Source organism: Danio aesculapii, chromosome 5 (assembly GCF_903798145.1).
Source record: "Danio aesculapii chromosome 5, fDanAes4.1, whole genome shotgun sequence".
In the NCBI taxonomy this organism is placed as follows: Eukaryota; Metazoa; Chordata; class Actinopteri; order Cypriniformes; family Danionidae; genus Danio; species Danio aesculapii.
In genome coordinates, this window is record NC_079439.1 from 60,132,807 (window position 1) to 60,147,547 (window position 14,741).

At 32.6% G+C, this 14,741-nt stretch overlaps 1 protein-coding gene across 1 annotated transcript in view; it reads right to left on the bottom strand.

Moving 5' to 3' along the window:
- The window catches only part of ppp2r1ba (protein phosphatase 2, regulatory subunit A, beta a), a 28,854-nt gene extending 28,418 nt beyond the window's left edge, over nt 1-436 (bottom strand). The window contains exon 1 of the mRNA XM_056458574.1: nt 320-436. Within this exon, the coding sequence (XP_056314549.1) occupies nt 320-397 (78 nt within the window). The 5' untranslated portion in view covers nt 398-436. The remainder of the gene's footprint in view (nt 1-319) is intronic.
- Nucleotides 437-14,741: the final 14,305 nt, after the last annotated feature.

A 14,741-nucleotide genomic window follows, 5' to 3' on the forward strand; every position in this document is an offset into this window, starting at 1 on the left:
AACTTAAATCGTGTTAGCATGTACACAAACTCCTCTGCGTCACACTTTATTTACACACTAAAACTAGTTATTTTACAGACTTGTGAATGAACATTTGGGTGTGCTAACTGACATACTATTGTCTTTAACTGTCAGTGAATTTAATATAATAGTGTTGTGTCTTAATTACTTCTTTATCTTCCCGTTGCTAGCCGGTTAGCTAACGTTAATCTAGGACAGGCCCACACAGGCTAGTGTGTCTATTCGTGTCATTCAAGCACGTGCGTTCGAGACTAGATCCCAAAGCAGTATGTAGCGTTAAAAGAGTATTTTTATTTACCTGAACATCTTCATTTCTTAACTCATCGATTAGCACAGCAATCGGGTAAAGAGAGTCGTCGCTGTCTGCTCCCGCCATCTTGGATGCTAAAGGCTGCTTAGCTAGTTCCTGCTGCTACGGGGTTTCTCAGTCTGCCGCCTGGAGACTGTAGTGTGCACACAAGCCCAGCCCTGAGAAATAAAACAGCGCAACATAATAAACTGTAGTATAGTCAACAAAATATAAACAAAACATACAATTGATTGCGGTTTAACGAATGGAAGCTTCCAAACAATTGTATATTTTAGCATTTTAGGCTATTCAAATAAAGATAAGTAGAAGTTGTATTGTAAAAATAATCATGCTAAGGAATTTTATATTTAATTTACGTTAAATGCAATTTCCGACTTACAGAATTTAACATTTTAGATTTGTTAAAACATTAGTTACAAGTTTAAATATATTTCTACAAAAAATTAAAACTTCTGCCAATCAATTGGAGCATCCCTAGTATATATTTACATTTTTGTCTCTTTTTCTTTACATTAAACAGTTGTATTTGTATTGCTTAAAGGTGATATATTAACTGAACTTCTTCAGTTTAGTGTGATATTCTTTGCATACTAATGAAGCATTTTTGCAGGAGTACATGAAGCTGATAGAAATGTAAAGGCCTGATTGTCTAAAATTAACTTGAGCTTTGCAGCGAAACCTTCTGTGAGCAGAGATGGGTTGAAACTGAACACAGAATATGTGCAGTTGAGAAAGTCTTACGCTTTTAATATTGTGCAGAGAATTTGTAGAAAAAAAGAGGACGTATGTATGGGTGCTGCCAATGGAGGACTGGAGAATGATTGACAAGTGACGAATTTCACTAAACTCCGCCTGTTAATATCAGCTGCCTATAAAAGTTGGAGTCAGGAAATGAAAGTTTTTGCGCACCTCCTGAATGTAATTCTTGCATTGCATTGAGGACAGTGTACTGAAAAATCATACTTAAGTAAAAGTACCATTACTTGCCTAAAAATGTAGTGCAAGTAGAGTAAAAGTACCTGTTGTAAAAATCAATCAAAGTATGAGTAAAAAGTAGCCCTATTAAAAGTACTCAAGAGTAGTGAGTAGTGAGTATTTCGCTGTAAAAAGCTGATGCATTTACTTGTAATTTGTGGATGTGTGCATAAACGAAACATACTGTAGTGCATTTAGTTATTGCCCAGCAGGCACACAATGTCATAAGACGTTAATATTAGGTTAGATTTAAGTTTTTGACGTCAGGTGACCAAAACTCAATGTCCAGCCAGCGTCTAAGGACAACGTTATTTTGATGTCCAATAATGACGTCAAATGACGTTGATATTTGGTCAGTGTTAGGTTGTTAGAAACTTACCAAAATCCAACATCAAACCAATATCTTAAACCAACGTCATATTGATGTCAGATATTGACATTTATTTGGCAGGTATGACAACCAAAATCCAACATCTGATAGATGTCATAGTGGTAACGTAATAATATTTTATAATAAAAATAAAATAATATTTTATGACTGACAGTGTCAAAAGCTTTTTTTCAGTTCAAGAAACACAGCACCAACTGCACCACCTTTATCCAATAAACGCTTAATATTTTCTATGCAAAAACAGTTCGCAGTCTCTGTGGAGTGTTAAGCTCTGAAACCGAATTGCATTGGATGAAGAGAAAAGGAAGTTGTGTTCAGATGTTTAATTGATTGTTTGGCAATGAGTTTCTCTGCAACTTTAGACACAGTGGGAATAATACTGATTGGTCTGTAATTGGAAAGTGACAGAGGATCCTCGTTTTTATAAATTGGAATGACAGCTGATGACTTCCATACACATGGAAATATTGCCTCAGAAGTGGAGAGATTGAGGAGTTTGGTTATTGGAGTTAATAGTGTAGAACTAAGTTCTTTAAACATAAGAGCATCTATGCCAAATATATCTTTAGTTCTAGGGTTTAAGGGATTTTATTGCATGTAAGGCTTCAGATCCTGTGATATTGCCTATGCTGAAAATTAGCTCTGAACTATTTATAGGAAACACATCAGAATTTTTTTGATGGACAGTATGGGACCATATTGAAACAGAGTTAATAAAAAAAATATTTTAGACATCTGCGATTTTGGAGGCGTTATTTGTAATATGACCATCTATCATAATTTCCAACATCTTTTTGTTTTTTGTATCCTGTCCAACAACTTTTTTCAGTTGATTCCAAATTGTTTTAGAATCCCCTTTTGCCATTAGTTCTGACGTCAAACCGATTTTCATTTCCAAACAAAATGCAACATCCCCATGACGATGGGGTACAACGTCAATCTGACGTCATGTTGACATCTTTTGCCTGCTGAGTGTTTAGGGCCATTTCAGTCATCATACAGTAAACATCCGTCATCTTCTCATCAGTGACATGCATCTAAACAGTCCCTGGGTCAATGCGTGTAAAGATTTTGGACATCTTCTTGGACACTTTTAATGCTTTGCTGCATTTATAATCGCCCATGTCTTGAGGTTGTTCATTATGATGTGATTTATCTTCTATGTGCGATTTGATTGGAGAGGAAACACAGGACTGATTTTTCTAATCACCATAAAACAAGAAAAAATAAAGTAGTGACTACTCAATTACAGTAATTATAGTATTTGTAATTAGTTAATTTACACCACTGATTGAGGATAACAGAGTTCTGTGAATCAAATTATTCATTTGTTTCCAATAAATTACTAATATTTTTGAAATGAAAGAAAACCCTCTTCTGACCTTCTTTATTAAACACACATGGAATTATTCCAACAAAATATATATATATATATATATATATATATATATATATATATATATATATATATATATATATATATATATATATATATATATATATATATATATATTGATTCAAAGTTAAAGTAGCTTTATTCATATAGAAAAAGCTACCAGAATCCAAGTGAATTGATTTTTGTAATATATTCAATGAAAAAATGAAAATGACCTGAAAGAAAAACCTGTACATTAAAAATAAGTGGATTGTATTATATTTCAAATTACTAAAAACTTGCATTGCTAAAATGAGAATGAATGGATAATAAATTGTACAAAAATATATGCAAAAAAATAACTAAATGATAGGCAGGCAGGCAGGCAGGCAGACAGACAGACAGACAGATACACAGATAGATAGATAGATAGATAGATAGATAGATAGATAGATAGATAGATAGATAGATAGATAGATAGATAGATAGATAGATAGATAGATAGATAGATAGATAGATAGATAGATAGATAGATAGATAGATAGATATTTTGATGTAATGTCTAAATTAATATTTTTTGCATTTATTATATACGAGTAAGCTCTCAGTTTTAGGACAAATAAAATAAAGATTTTTTTGGAATGTGCATGACAATCCTCATGTGTATTATTTGAAAATATAATCAATGAAAAAAAAGTAAATGAGAAAATGAGAATCAAGGAAGGAATAGGGTCATGACAACTAAGTAAAACATTATTCACAGAAAAAATGTCTTGTATGATTGAATGGGCTTGTGTCTGTACCATCTGTTCTCCATTCAGTTGCTAATTCGCGTTCAATTAAAACACATTGACATCCATTATTCATACTGGGCCTGCTTTTGTTAGTCTGCATTTAAAAAAAAGAATGGTGTTCATATTTACATAAGCAATGACTGCGTTGATCCATGCAGCTCGTCCTATTTAAGGGACCGTTCACTCAGAAATGAAAATGTACACCATTTACTCACCCTATGTGGTTCCAAACCTTTAAAGTTTCTTTTTTCGGATGAATATAAAATAATATATATTGAAGGCTACTGGTTATATATCTGGACTACTGGTTATATGTCTTCTATTTATAATTATGATGACTGAATTTGCATCAGCATGTATTTTCTATTAATTCGAAAGGTTACTCAATCATTTAATTACATGAATATTAAAAATCCACATAAATCTCAACTCAATCAAAATTAAACTCTTAATTCTTTAAATTCGAGTTAAATATATAAATTTATGCTTTAAAACACTTAAATTCTAAGCAATATATGTATAAAATGACACCATATTTCATACATTTACACTCTAAAAAATAACTCAAGAGGTGTTACCACTGCATAGTTTAATACATTGTTGTAACTTAAAAGTTCTAAATTGCTGATTAGATTAAAACTTTTAGGTTGTCAGAATAATTTTATAAAGTTTTCATTAATAGTTTATTATGTTTTCGTTAATAGTTTATTACGTTTTCGTTAATAGTTTATTACATGATTGTTTAAAGTTTATTACGTTTTCGTTAATAGTTTATTACGTTTTCATTAATAGTTTATTACGTTTTTGTTAATAGTTTATTACATTTTTGTTAATAGTTTATTACGTTTTCATTAATAGTTTATTACGTTTTCATTAATAGTTTATTACGTTTTTGTTAATAGTTTATTACATGATCGTTTAAAGTTTATTACGTTTTCGTTAATAGTTTATTACGTTTTCGTTAATAGTTTATTACGTTTTCATTAATAGTTTATTATGTTTTCGTTAATAGTTTATTATATTTTTGTTAATAGTTTATTACGTTTTCATTAATAGTTTATTACGTTTTCGTAAATAGTTTATTACGTTTTCATTAATAGTTTATTACGTTTTTGTTAATAGTTTATTACATGATCGTTTAAAGTTTATTACGTTTTCGTTAATAGTTTATTACGTTTTCATTAATAGTTTGTTACGTTTTCGTTAATAGTTTATTACATGATCGTTTAAAGTTTATTACGTTTTCATTAATAGTTTATTACATTTTCGTTAATAGTTTATTACGTTTTCATTAATAGTTTATTATGTTTTCGTAAATAGTTTATTACGTTTTCATTAATAGTTTACTACGTTTTCGTTAATAGTTTATTACATGATCGTTTAAAGTTTATTACGTTTTCGTTAATAGTTTATTACATGATTGTTTAAAGTTTATTATGTTTTCGTTTAATACGTAATTATTGTAGTTGACAAAATGCGGCTAATTTAAATGTATATATTTCTGTCAATTAGTTTGAAACAATATTTAACTTGTCGCAACCCAAAAAATTGGGTTGATAACTCAATTTTTTCAAACAAATGGAGTTCTGGATTTTAAAGCTCCTCCCCCTCTGAACAAGGAAGAAGAAGTCCGGACAAATTTTAACCAAACTGTTTGGCACAAAGGACATTTTAAGATGAGATATCTGAGTTTTATTTATTTTCCAAATCAATTTTCTCCATTCCACTAGAGTGTTCACTACTTGTAAATACAGTTGAAGTTAGCAGTGTTTTTTGACTCTAAAAAGTGTTTTTCTCGCTTTACAAGAATACACTACAATAAGAGGAGGACCTTGAAAGGCAAGGGATGACAATTGCCATCGTCGGTGATCAGTCTACTTGGTAATTGAACCACAAGACGGAAGTTAAGGAACTTAAATATGCTTGTGAAGTTTCTTGAACTTGATGGACTGAACCACAGTACAAAAGTAATGTGTCTTAAGAACATTATTTTCTGAAGTCTCTACTTATTTCAGAGTAGATTTTGCTCTTTATATTGCACTTTATGTTGTTTTGTATTTTTAAGTCCACACACTGATGTTGTTTGTTATTTTTCATACTGTTTATATGGGACAGTACACATTTTTGTTTTGTAAAATACTGAAAATAAATAAAAAATGACTGGAAAACAAAAATGTTGTTGTTGAATGTGTTTCTTACAAGCAACTGAATGAACAGTAAATTTAAAAACATACAAGAAATTAAACAATTTCAGCTACTTAATTTATTTGAGAACTTGAAAACTTGCACATATAATGATGGTGATGAGTACATAACACTGGATTTATTTTAAATGTAAATAAAAAACTTCTTGAAACTAGTTGAGTTTTTTGTTTGGTCTAAACAATATTTTTTAGAGTGTAGAACATTTCATTATTTCTTAAGCATGTGCAAGTATTCCACAAATCTAACCTTCTTTTGTTGAATATTTATATTTTTTAAATGATTTATAATTGTTATTATGCAATATATCTGAATAACAATATATATTTGTGTACAGGGGCGGATTTAGTGATTTTGGGGCCCTAAGCAATTCCAGCCATAGGGCCCAAGCCCTGAAATGAACCCTTTTATTTTTATACCCCTTTTATTATTACACTTTTATTTAATATTTATTTATATTGCTGTATGTTTTTTTTTAATCGCTCAGTCCTCTTTTTGATATTTTACGTTAATGCAATTTCTACATTTTAAAGGATTAGTTTTCTTAAAACGAATTTACAACTGTTGGACTGCTCCATGATGGATATTTTATTTTGTATTATTATTATTATTATTATTATTATTATTACATAACATTACATTATTAAGATAATATTATATTTGATTGAATAATATTTAATTACATTAAAATTGTATTTGTTTAACTCTCGCCATACAAAATATGGTAGAAAACAATGTTATATATAGTTTAAAGGTATAATTTATACTTCTAGATATTTATTGTGGGCCACCCAGATTTCCTGGGGCCCTAAACGGCCACTTACCTTGCTTATTGGTTAAATCCACCCATTTGAGTATATATATTAGTGTGAAAAAGTGTTTGCCCCTTACCAATTTCTAATTGTTTCTGCATGTTTGTCACACTTTAAATCTTTAAACTCCCCAAACAAATATAATATTATATATATATTACTCAAAAAAACAAGTAAACTCTAAATTCATTTTTTTAATTAAGGTTTTTAATATTAAGGGAAAACAAATCTAAAACACCCTGTGTGAAAAAGTGTTTCCCCGTTAGAAAACATTTTAATGATCCCCAAGAATTTTGGCAGAATACTGTGTGGACTGACAAGACAAAAGCTGAACATCAGGTGTGTGTCCCATGTGTAGCATAAAAATAACACCACATTTCAGAAAAAACACAGTAAAATGTAGTTTGATGGTCTGGGGCTGTTTTTCTGCTTCAGGACCCAGAAGACTTGCTGTGAATTCTGCTGCGTACCAAAATATCGTTAAGAATAATTTGTTAGCGACCTCAAGCTAAAGCGAACTTGGATTCTTTAGTAGAACAATGATCTAAAGAACACCAACAAATACAGCTCTGAATTGCTGAAGAATAACAAAATGAAGACTTTGGAGTGGCCAGGTCAAAGTCCTGACCTGAATCCAATTGAGATGATGTGGCATAAACTTAAAAAGGCAGTTCAAGCTCAAACATTTTTTTTAGGTTTAACACAGGGCTTTGCAGTTTTGTATTTTGTTTTCCCTTAATGATAAAAACCTTCATTTCATGCATGGTGTGTTTACTTGTGTTATCTTTGACTAATATTTACATTTGTTTGATGATCTGAAACATTAAAGTGTGACAAACATGTAAAAATATAAGAAATCAGGCAAACACTTTTTATATTGCTATTCAGATATTTTTCATGCTTATGTGAATTCATATCTCATATTGCCAGGTTCTCCGTCAATTTCTTTTTCAAGCGTATGCATTTGTCTTAATAAAGGTTCTTTCTTTTGTTCTGCAAAATGTATACTCTGGATATTTTAATCAATTTTTACAAAACAGCTGAAATATTTTTGTACTAATACATCCATTTCCCAGAGATGGGTTGCAGTGTTTGAGTGTTTGAGTGTTTGCCAGTGTTGGGTTGCGGCTGGAAGGGCATCCACTGCATAAAACATATGCTGGATAAGTTGGCGGTTCATTCCGCTGTTGCGATCGCAGATTAATAAAGGGACTAAGCAGAAAAGAAAATGAATAAATGAATGAATAACTACACCCAACACTGCTCCTGGATATGAAATGCATGCAACATTTTCAAGCAATGCTCTGTAGCAAGAAGCCCTGACACAAAATATCATGTTTATATGCAAAGGCAGAGCCGCATAAAACACAGAGCATAAAAACAGGCTTAGAGTTTTAAAAGGCTGGTTGTGGCCTGTGTTCTGCAGACAGACAGCGCCAGGTGGCTGATCCTGCCAGGACAGAGAAGCACATGGTCAGGACGATTCACTTACCTGCTTTCATCATCTGAGGCTTTGCAGATGGTGGAATCCCTGACCTAAATGTGGAGTTGACGCGTAAAGAGTGGGACAGACGTGCGTTTGGTTTGGATGAACGCCAGTGTGATCTAGTTGTGTGTCCTGACTAATGATCATTTAAGCATAGCATGTATGGAGAAAAAAAAAATGAAAAAAATTATAAATATATATATATATATATATATATATATATATATATATATATATATATATATATATGGTTATAGCTGAAGTCAGAATTATTAGCCCCCCTGAATTATTAGCCCCCCCTATTTATTTATTTTTCAACACATTTCTAAACATAAGAGTTTTAATAACTCATTTCTGATTTATTTTATCTTTGCCATGATGACAGTAAATAGTATTTTACTAGATATTTTTCAAGATTAAAGTGACATTTAAAGGCTTTACTAGGTTAATTAGGATAACTGGCAGGTTAGGGTAATTAGGCAAGTTATTGTATAACGATGGTTTACTCTGTAGACAGTTGAAAAAAAATCAGCTTGAAGGGGCTAATAATTTTGACCTTAAAATGGTTCATAAAAAATGTAAACTGCTTTTATTCTAGCCAAAATAAAACAAATAAGACTTTCTCCAGAAGAAAAAATATTATCAGACATACTGTGAAAATTTCCTTGCTCTGTTAAACATTATTTGGGAAATATTTAAAACAGAAAAATATTAAATGATTATATTAAATAAACATCTGGCTCAAAACTATAAATCTATATAAAACTAACAAAAAAGAAGGATTAAATATTTTCTATAATGTAATAAAATCTTGAAAGAAAATGTATTGTAAAATTATATAATTTTAGACCATTCTTATTTAGTGATATTTTAGTCAAATGAATAGATGATTATTAGATGATGACTGAAATAGGATAGTTTATGGATATTAAAGTTAACTAACATATTCATTCATTTTCCTTCGGCTTAGTCCCTTTATTCATCAGGGGTCGCCACAGCAGAATGAACCGCCAACTTATTCAGCATATGTTTTACAAAGTGGATGCCCTTCCAGATGCAACCCAGTACTGGGAAACACCCATACACTCTCACATTCACACACATACACTATGGCCAATTTAATTTATCCAATTCATCTATAGCGCATGTATTTAGACTGTGGAGGAAACCGGAGCACCTGGAGGAAACCCACGCCAACACGTGCAGAACATGCAAACTCCAGACAGAAAGGCTAACTGGCACAGCCGGGACTCAAACCAGCGACCTTCTTGCTGTGAGGTAATATTTTTAACCACTGAGCCGCCATGCCGCCTAACTAAAACATGGGAAATATATATGAAATACATGTTAACTGAAATAACACACACGTGTATATTAGCTATCCGCCAGTAAAATATTTTTTTTAATTTTATTTGAATTTATTAGAACTTGGTACTATAACATCTAAAACTGAAAGTAAAATGACGCATAGATCTGCTTTACAAAAAAATAAATAAAACAATCAAATTCATTCATTCACTCATTTTCTTTTCGGCTTAGTCCCTTTATTAATCTGGGGTCGCCACAGCGGAATGAACCACCAACTTATCTGGCACATGTTTTACGCAGCGGATGCCCTTCCAGCCGCAACCCAACACTGGGAAACACTCATACACTACGGCCAATTTAGTTTATTCAATTTACCTATAGCGCAAGTCTTTGGGCTGTAGGTGAAGCCGGAGCACCTTGAGGAAACCCACGCAAACACGGGGAGAACATGCAAACTCCACAAAGAAATGCCAACTGACCCAGCCGGGGTTCGAACCAGCAACCTTCTTGCTGTGAGGCGATTCAAACATTCAAATTAAATTTGGAAATACTCAAAATATCAAGAATTGGTAAGAAATTAATATAAAAAAACAATAATTTCTCAAAGCTTTTAACCGATTTCCATGAATTTGCAAGATTATGGCTAATGACAAGTTAGGAATTGCTATAGAGAGATATATTGCTGCCTTAAGAGCTCATCTATGGTTTAGTCAATTCACTTATGTCGCATGTCTTTGGGTGGTGGGAGGAAACCTGGGGACCCAGGGGAAACCCACGCGAGCACAGGGACAACGTGTGAACTAAGGACTTGAACCAGTGATATTCTTGCTGTGAGGCAACAGTGCTAACCTCTCGGAAAAGGAAGGAGGAGAAGGGGTGGAACCGAGGTAAGAAACTCTGGTTATTTATAGTGAGTTAGTAATCATCTGATGCATCATGTGTTAACTAATGCAGGACCAGCTGTGGTCAACCATTAGCAAGTGATCCTCTTGAAATTAGTTTTTAAATAAACCACCACATAAATAAACCAGACTTAGATTTTTTGTTGTTTCTAGGCCAAATATCTAAAAATTCTTGAAGCATTTTCTAGACAAGCAAAACATATTGTCTTGTTTTACGAAATTATGTCAAAATTAAATGAGTTTTTCCTGAAAAAGAAAAGCAAAATAACCTGTCAATGCTTACGTCAAAAGAAGATTTTGCTTACCCCACTTGTAGATTATTTAGCTTGTTTTAAGGAAAAACTCACATAATAGTAGTCTGAAAAAAAGAAAATATTATTAAGATCCTTTATAAGACAGCAATCTGACTTTTCCAAGCACTGAAATCATTTGACATTAAAATAATTGCCCATTATTTACAGCGTTTTGATGGAGTAAAATAAATCAAAATTTAAATCTAAATTTTAACTGCACTGCAAAAAAAATGCTTTTCTTCTTTTCTTACTTCGAGTTTTTGCCTTGCTTCTGGTATTTAGGAAGAAAATGCTTCTTGATTTAAAAATTTTGATATTTGGACTAGAAACAAGGCAAAACTTCAAAGTAAGAAAAGCATTTTTTTGCAGTGCAGTTAAAACTTGAGTTAATTTTGATTTACTCTTTGTAGCTGCCGTCAGAAGCAATTCTTATATATTACACTCTATAAATATACACTTTACAGTTAAAAGGTCAATAAATAGTTAAAATGTTCAGAGTAATCATTAGAATAAATAAGTAATGTACATTTGTTGTTAATTCATGTTAATTCATTTAAAGTTATTTAACTAAAACTATAAAGGGGAGGGGGGAACCTTTTCTTGTTATGTTTAGCTTTGGAATTATTTCATTGTTGCAATCAAGATATTCTTCCGATGCACTACAAGTAGAACAGCCACGAGGTGCTGTGCTAATAACACCGATTAAGGATTAAGAAGTACAAAGAAGTTTGTTAAAGAGAAACTGCTACCCCTCAAGTTTATTCCTCTTGAGTTAGAGAGGCCAATGAGGTATGTGTCGTATAGTGTTAACGGATGTGAACATGTATGATTATGTGTCCGTATGTTAATGTATAATTAGCCAATTAAGCGTATTTCTTTACATGTTAAATGTGCACTTTATCTTTTGGTTGTATGTATGTTGTTCAATATGTGCAACATCACCTTTAAAGGGTTAATTTAAGTTTATGTATTTCTTTTCGTAGTTCTGACGGCATTATTGGGACATAAAGGAGTGCAAGGCTAGAATGTACAAGACAAACTACAGACTCGCATCCGAATAAATGTCTGTTAAAATCAAAACGACTTGAGCCTTTGTTTCATCTCGAGGGGAGTAACACTCTTCATTAAAAAGCTGTGAATAATGGCAAATTTTCAATGATTGAAATAGTCAGATTGCTGTCGTATGAAGGATGTTTATTTAATTAAAGTATTTATAAGACAGCAATCAGAATTTCTCAAGCACAGAAGTCACAATTTAAAAAAAACATCTCCCATTATTTACAGCTTTCGATGACTGTATAGGAACTCTTTAGTATTATGGTTAAATTTACTGTAATAATTATACACTAGTTTATGTAGACACAGACTTTTTACGCCCCTAAAACTTTGTACTTTCATGCAGATATTAGTATAATGACATAAAAATGAAAACATGTAAGTCTTCTAAATTGTGGATTGTTGCTTAAATGAACAGTAAATTGCATTTAAACTACGAAGCACAGAACAGTGGCTGGAAAAACGATGTCTTTCAAAGGGGTTTCTGCGTCATCGTCTATAGCGTCAATGGAAGGATTTAAAAAGGATCAGAGTTCCCTGTAGTGTTGTGGTGCTTAACGTGTCGTCACTGTAGACAGCTTAATAATCCCACAAGCCACACATTCATTGCCCTCTGTATGTTTACATATACACCCACAGTCTCTTCACCACCGCGCACCTATTTCTCTCTTGCAGAACCAACAACGACACATGGGGGGAAATGATGCGTGCTTGATGATGTTCAGTGATAAATCAGAGTCTCAGTGGAGTGCAGAGCTGCAGAACTTTACTCAAAAACATCATGGTAATATGAGCAGGCTCTCTTTTACTGGGTTTTATATAAAGCTCTGTTGTATGATTTTACAGCATTACTCTGCGCTGGAAAGTTCTTAGTTAATGGTTTACTCAAAACCCCTGCACAAACGCAATACAAAAAAGCAAATCTGACCCCATCTGAAATTCTGGGTCTTCAAACTTTGGCTAAAGATGAAGCTAGATGAAGTTCAACAAGCTGTCAATTTAAATAATAATAATGCTAAAAATACAAATTGAGAACTATTACAATAATAATTATTATTAGGTGAGATAAACAGTACTAACATGAAATATATACAAATTAAAATCAATCAGAAAAATATAAAATATAAATATAAATATTATAAATATAATATTTTTTTAAAGCAGAACAGAACTGGCCAAAGCTTGTATTTCTAGTTTACATTTCCAAACATAACGTTCAACAGAAATATGGGACAATTTTGGAGTAAAGTTTCATTAATATAAGCTAAACAGTAATATGTTTTTAACCAAAATCAATCAAAAAGTGCTGTGGGGTAGCTCAAATAGCGTGTCGGTGGTCTTTGGGCACGGGATTCATCAGAATAAACAGCAAAAATCAGCCCAAGGCACTCGAAAGATGTGGAAAAGATATTAAAAAGCCTTTATTCACATGGCTAATCTTTAAAAAAATAATACACGTTTCGGCAGAGAGCTGCCTTAATCAGGGTAACCGTGTGTTGTTATTTTGAGTAAAGTTTCATTAATAATAATAATAATAATAATAATAATAATAATAATAAGTTATTAGTTTGTCTTTTTTGAAATTTCATTGATTTATGTAGATCAGTCAATTAAGTATTGGACAAGTCACCATTTTTCCCACCATTTCCTTCTAAAAAGCATATTTCTAAAGGTGCTGTTGACATTACGTTTTTACCAGAAGTCAGTAACAATTAAAGTAATCCATAATTACAAAGAAAACAAAATTAATTAGTTTAGAATTTAAGTTGTGTAATGAAATGAAATGATACAGGGAAAAAGTATTGAACACATGAAGGGAGGTGTAAAAAGGCATGGAATGCCCAGACAGCAGCTGAAATCTCTCAGTAGTTAGAAAACAATCCGGCTCTTTGTCAGTGTAAATGAATATTAGCTGCTTCAGTCCAACATCTACATTACCATGAGGGTGAAGATGAAAGCAGGATGGGCATTTCAGCAAGACCATTATCCCAAACACAGCCGGCAGAGCCAATCACCTGACCTGCATCTAATAGTAAGCTTAAAGCTGTGATGAAAGGGACCTCGCAACCGGGTGTAACTGGACTGTAACTGGATATTGGCATGTAAACGTGTCCAGGTCAGGACAGCTATCAAACGTGTGAATTTTGAGGCAGATCAGGCAATGTATGCCTGAGTTATAACAACTTCCTGTTTCGTGGCGGAAACATAGTTTGAGAGGCTGTCACGGACATGCCCTTTGACGAAAACTCTAGATGAAAACTCTAGGCCTTTAGTTGACATGAGCCAATTTGGTGTTGACCTGATAAATTCCCTAGGAGTTTGTTCAAGTATAACATCTGGAAAAGGCAAAAACTGAGGAAGATAAAAATATCCGACTTCCTGTTGGGTTTGTGATTTCGCTCGAAGACACTTTTTTGTAGGTATTGGCATGTTTGACATGTGTGCCACTTTTCATATGTGTGCGTGAAATTTAGCTTAGGGACCACTTCTTTAAATGTGCACAGGTGGCGCTGTCGAGTCATTTTGCCACACCCATTTCCGAAATCCACAACAATAGTAAATTTTCACAACTTCAGGAGCATGCAAAACTTTGTGAGTTGTTTAGACCCTCAAAAATGCAATTCATTCTGGAGGAGGAGGAGGAGAAGGAGAAGAGGAGCAATTTCAGAAGGACAATTCTAATAAGGTGCTCGGTCCCAAATAAGAAGTAAAGATCAGAGTTCATAGACAAAACAAAACAAACAGCAATGCTTGCAAATCCATTCTCCAGACAAGAAGCTTCTTGATGTTGTCATGACTAAAAAGCATTTTTATAC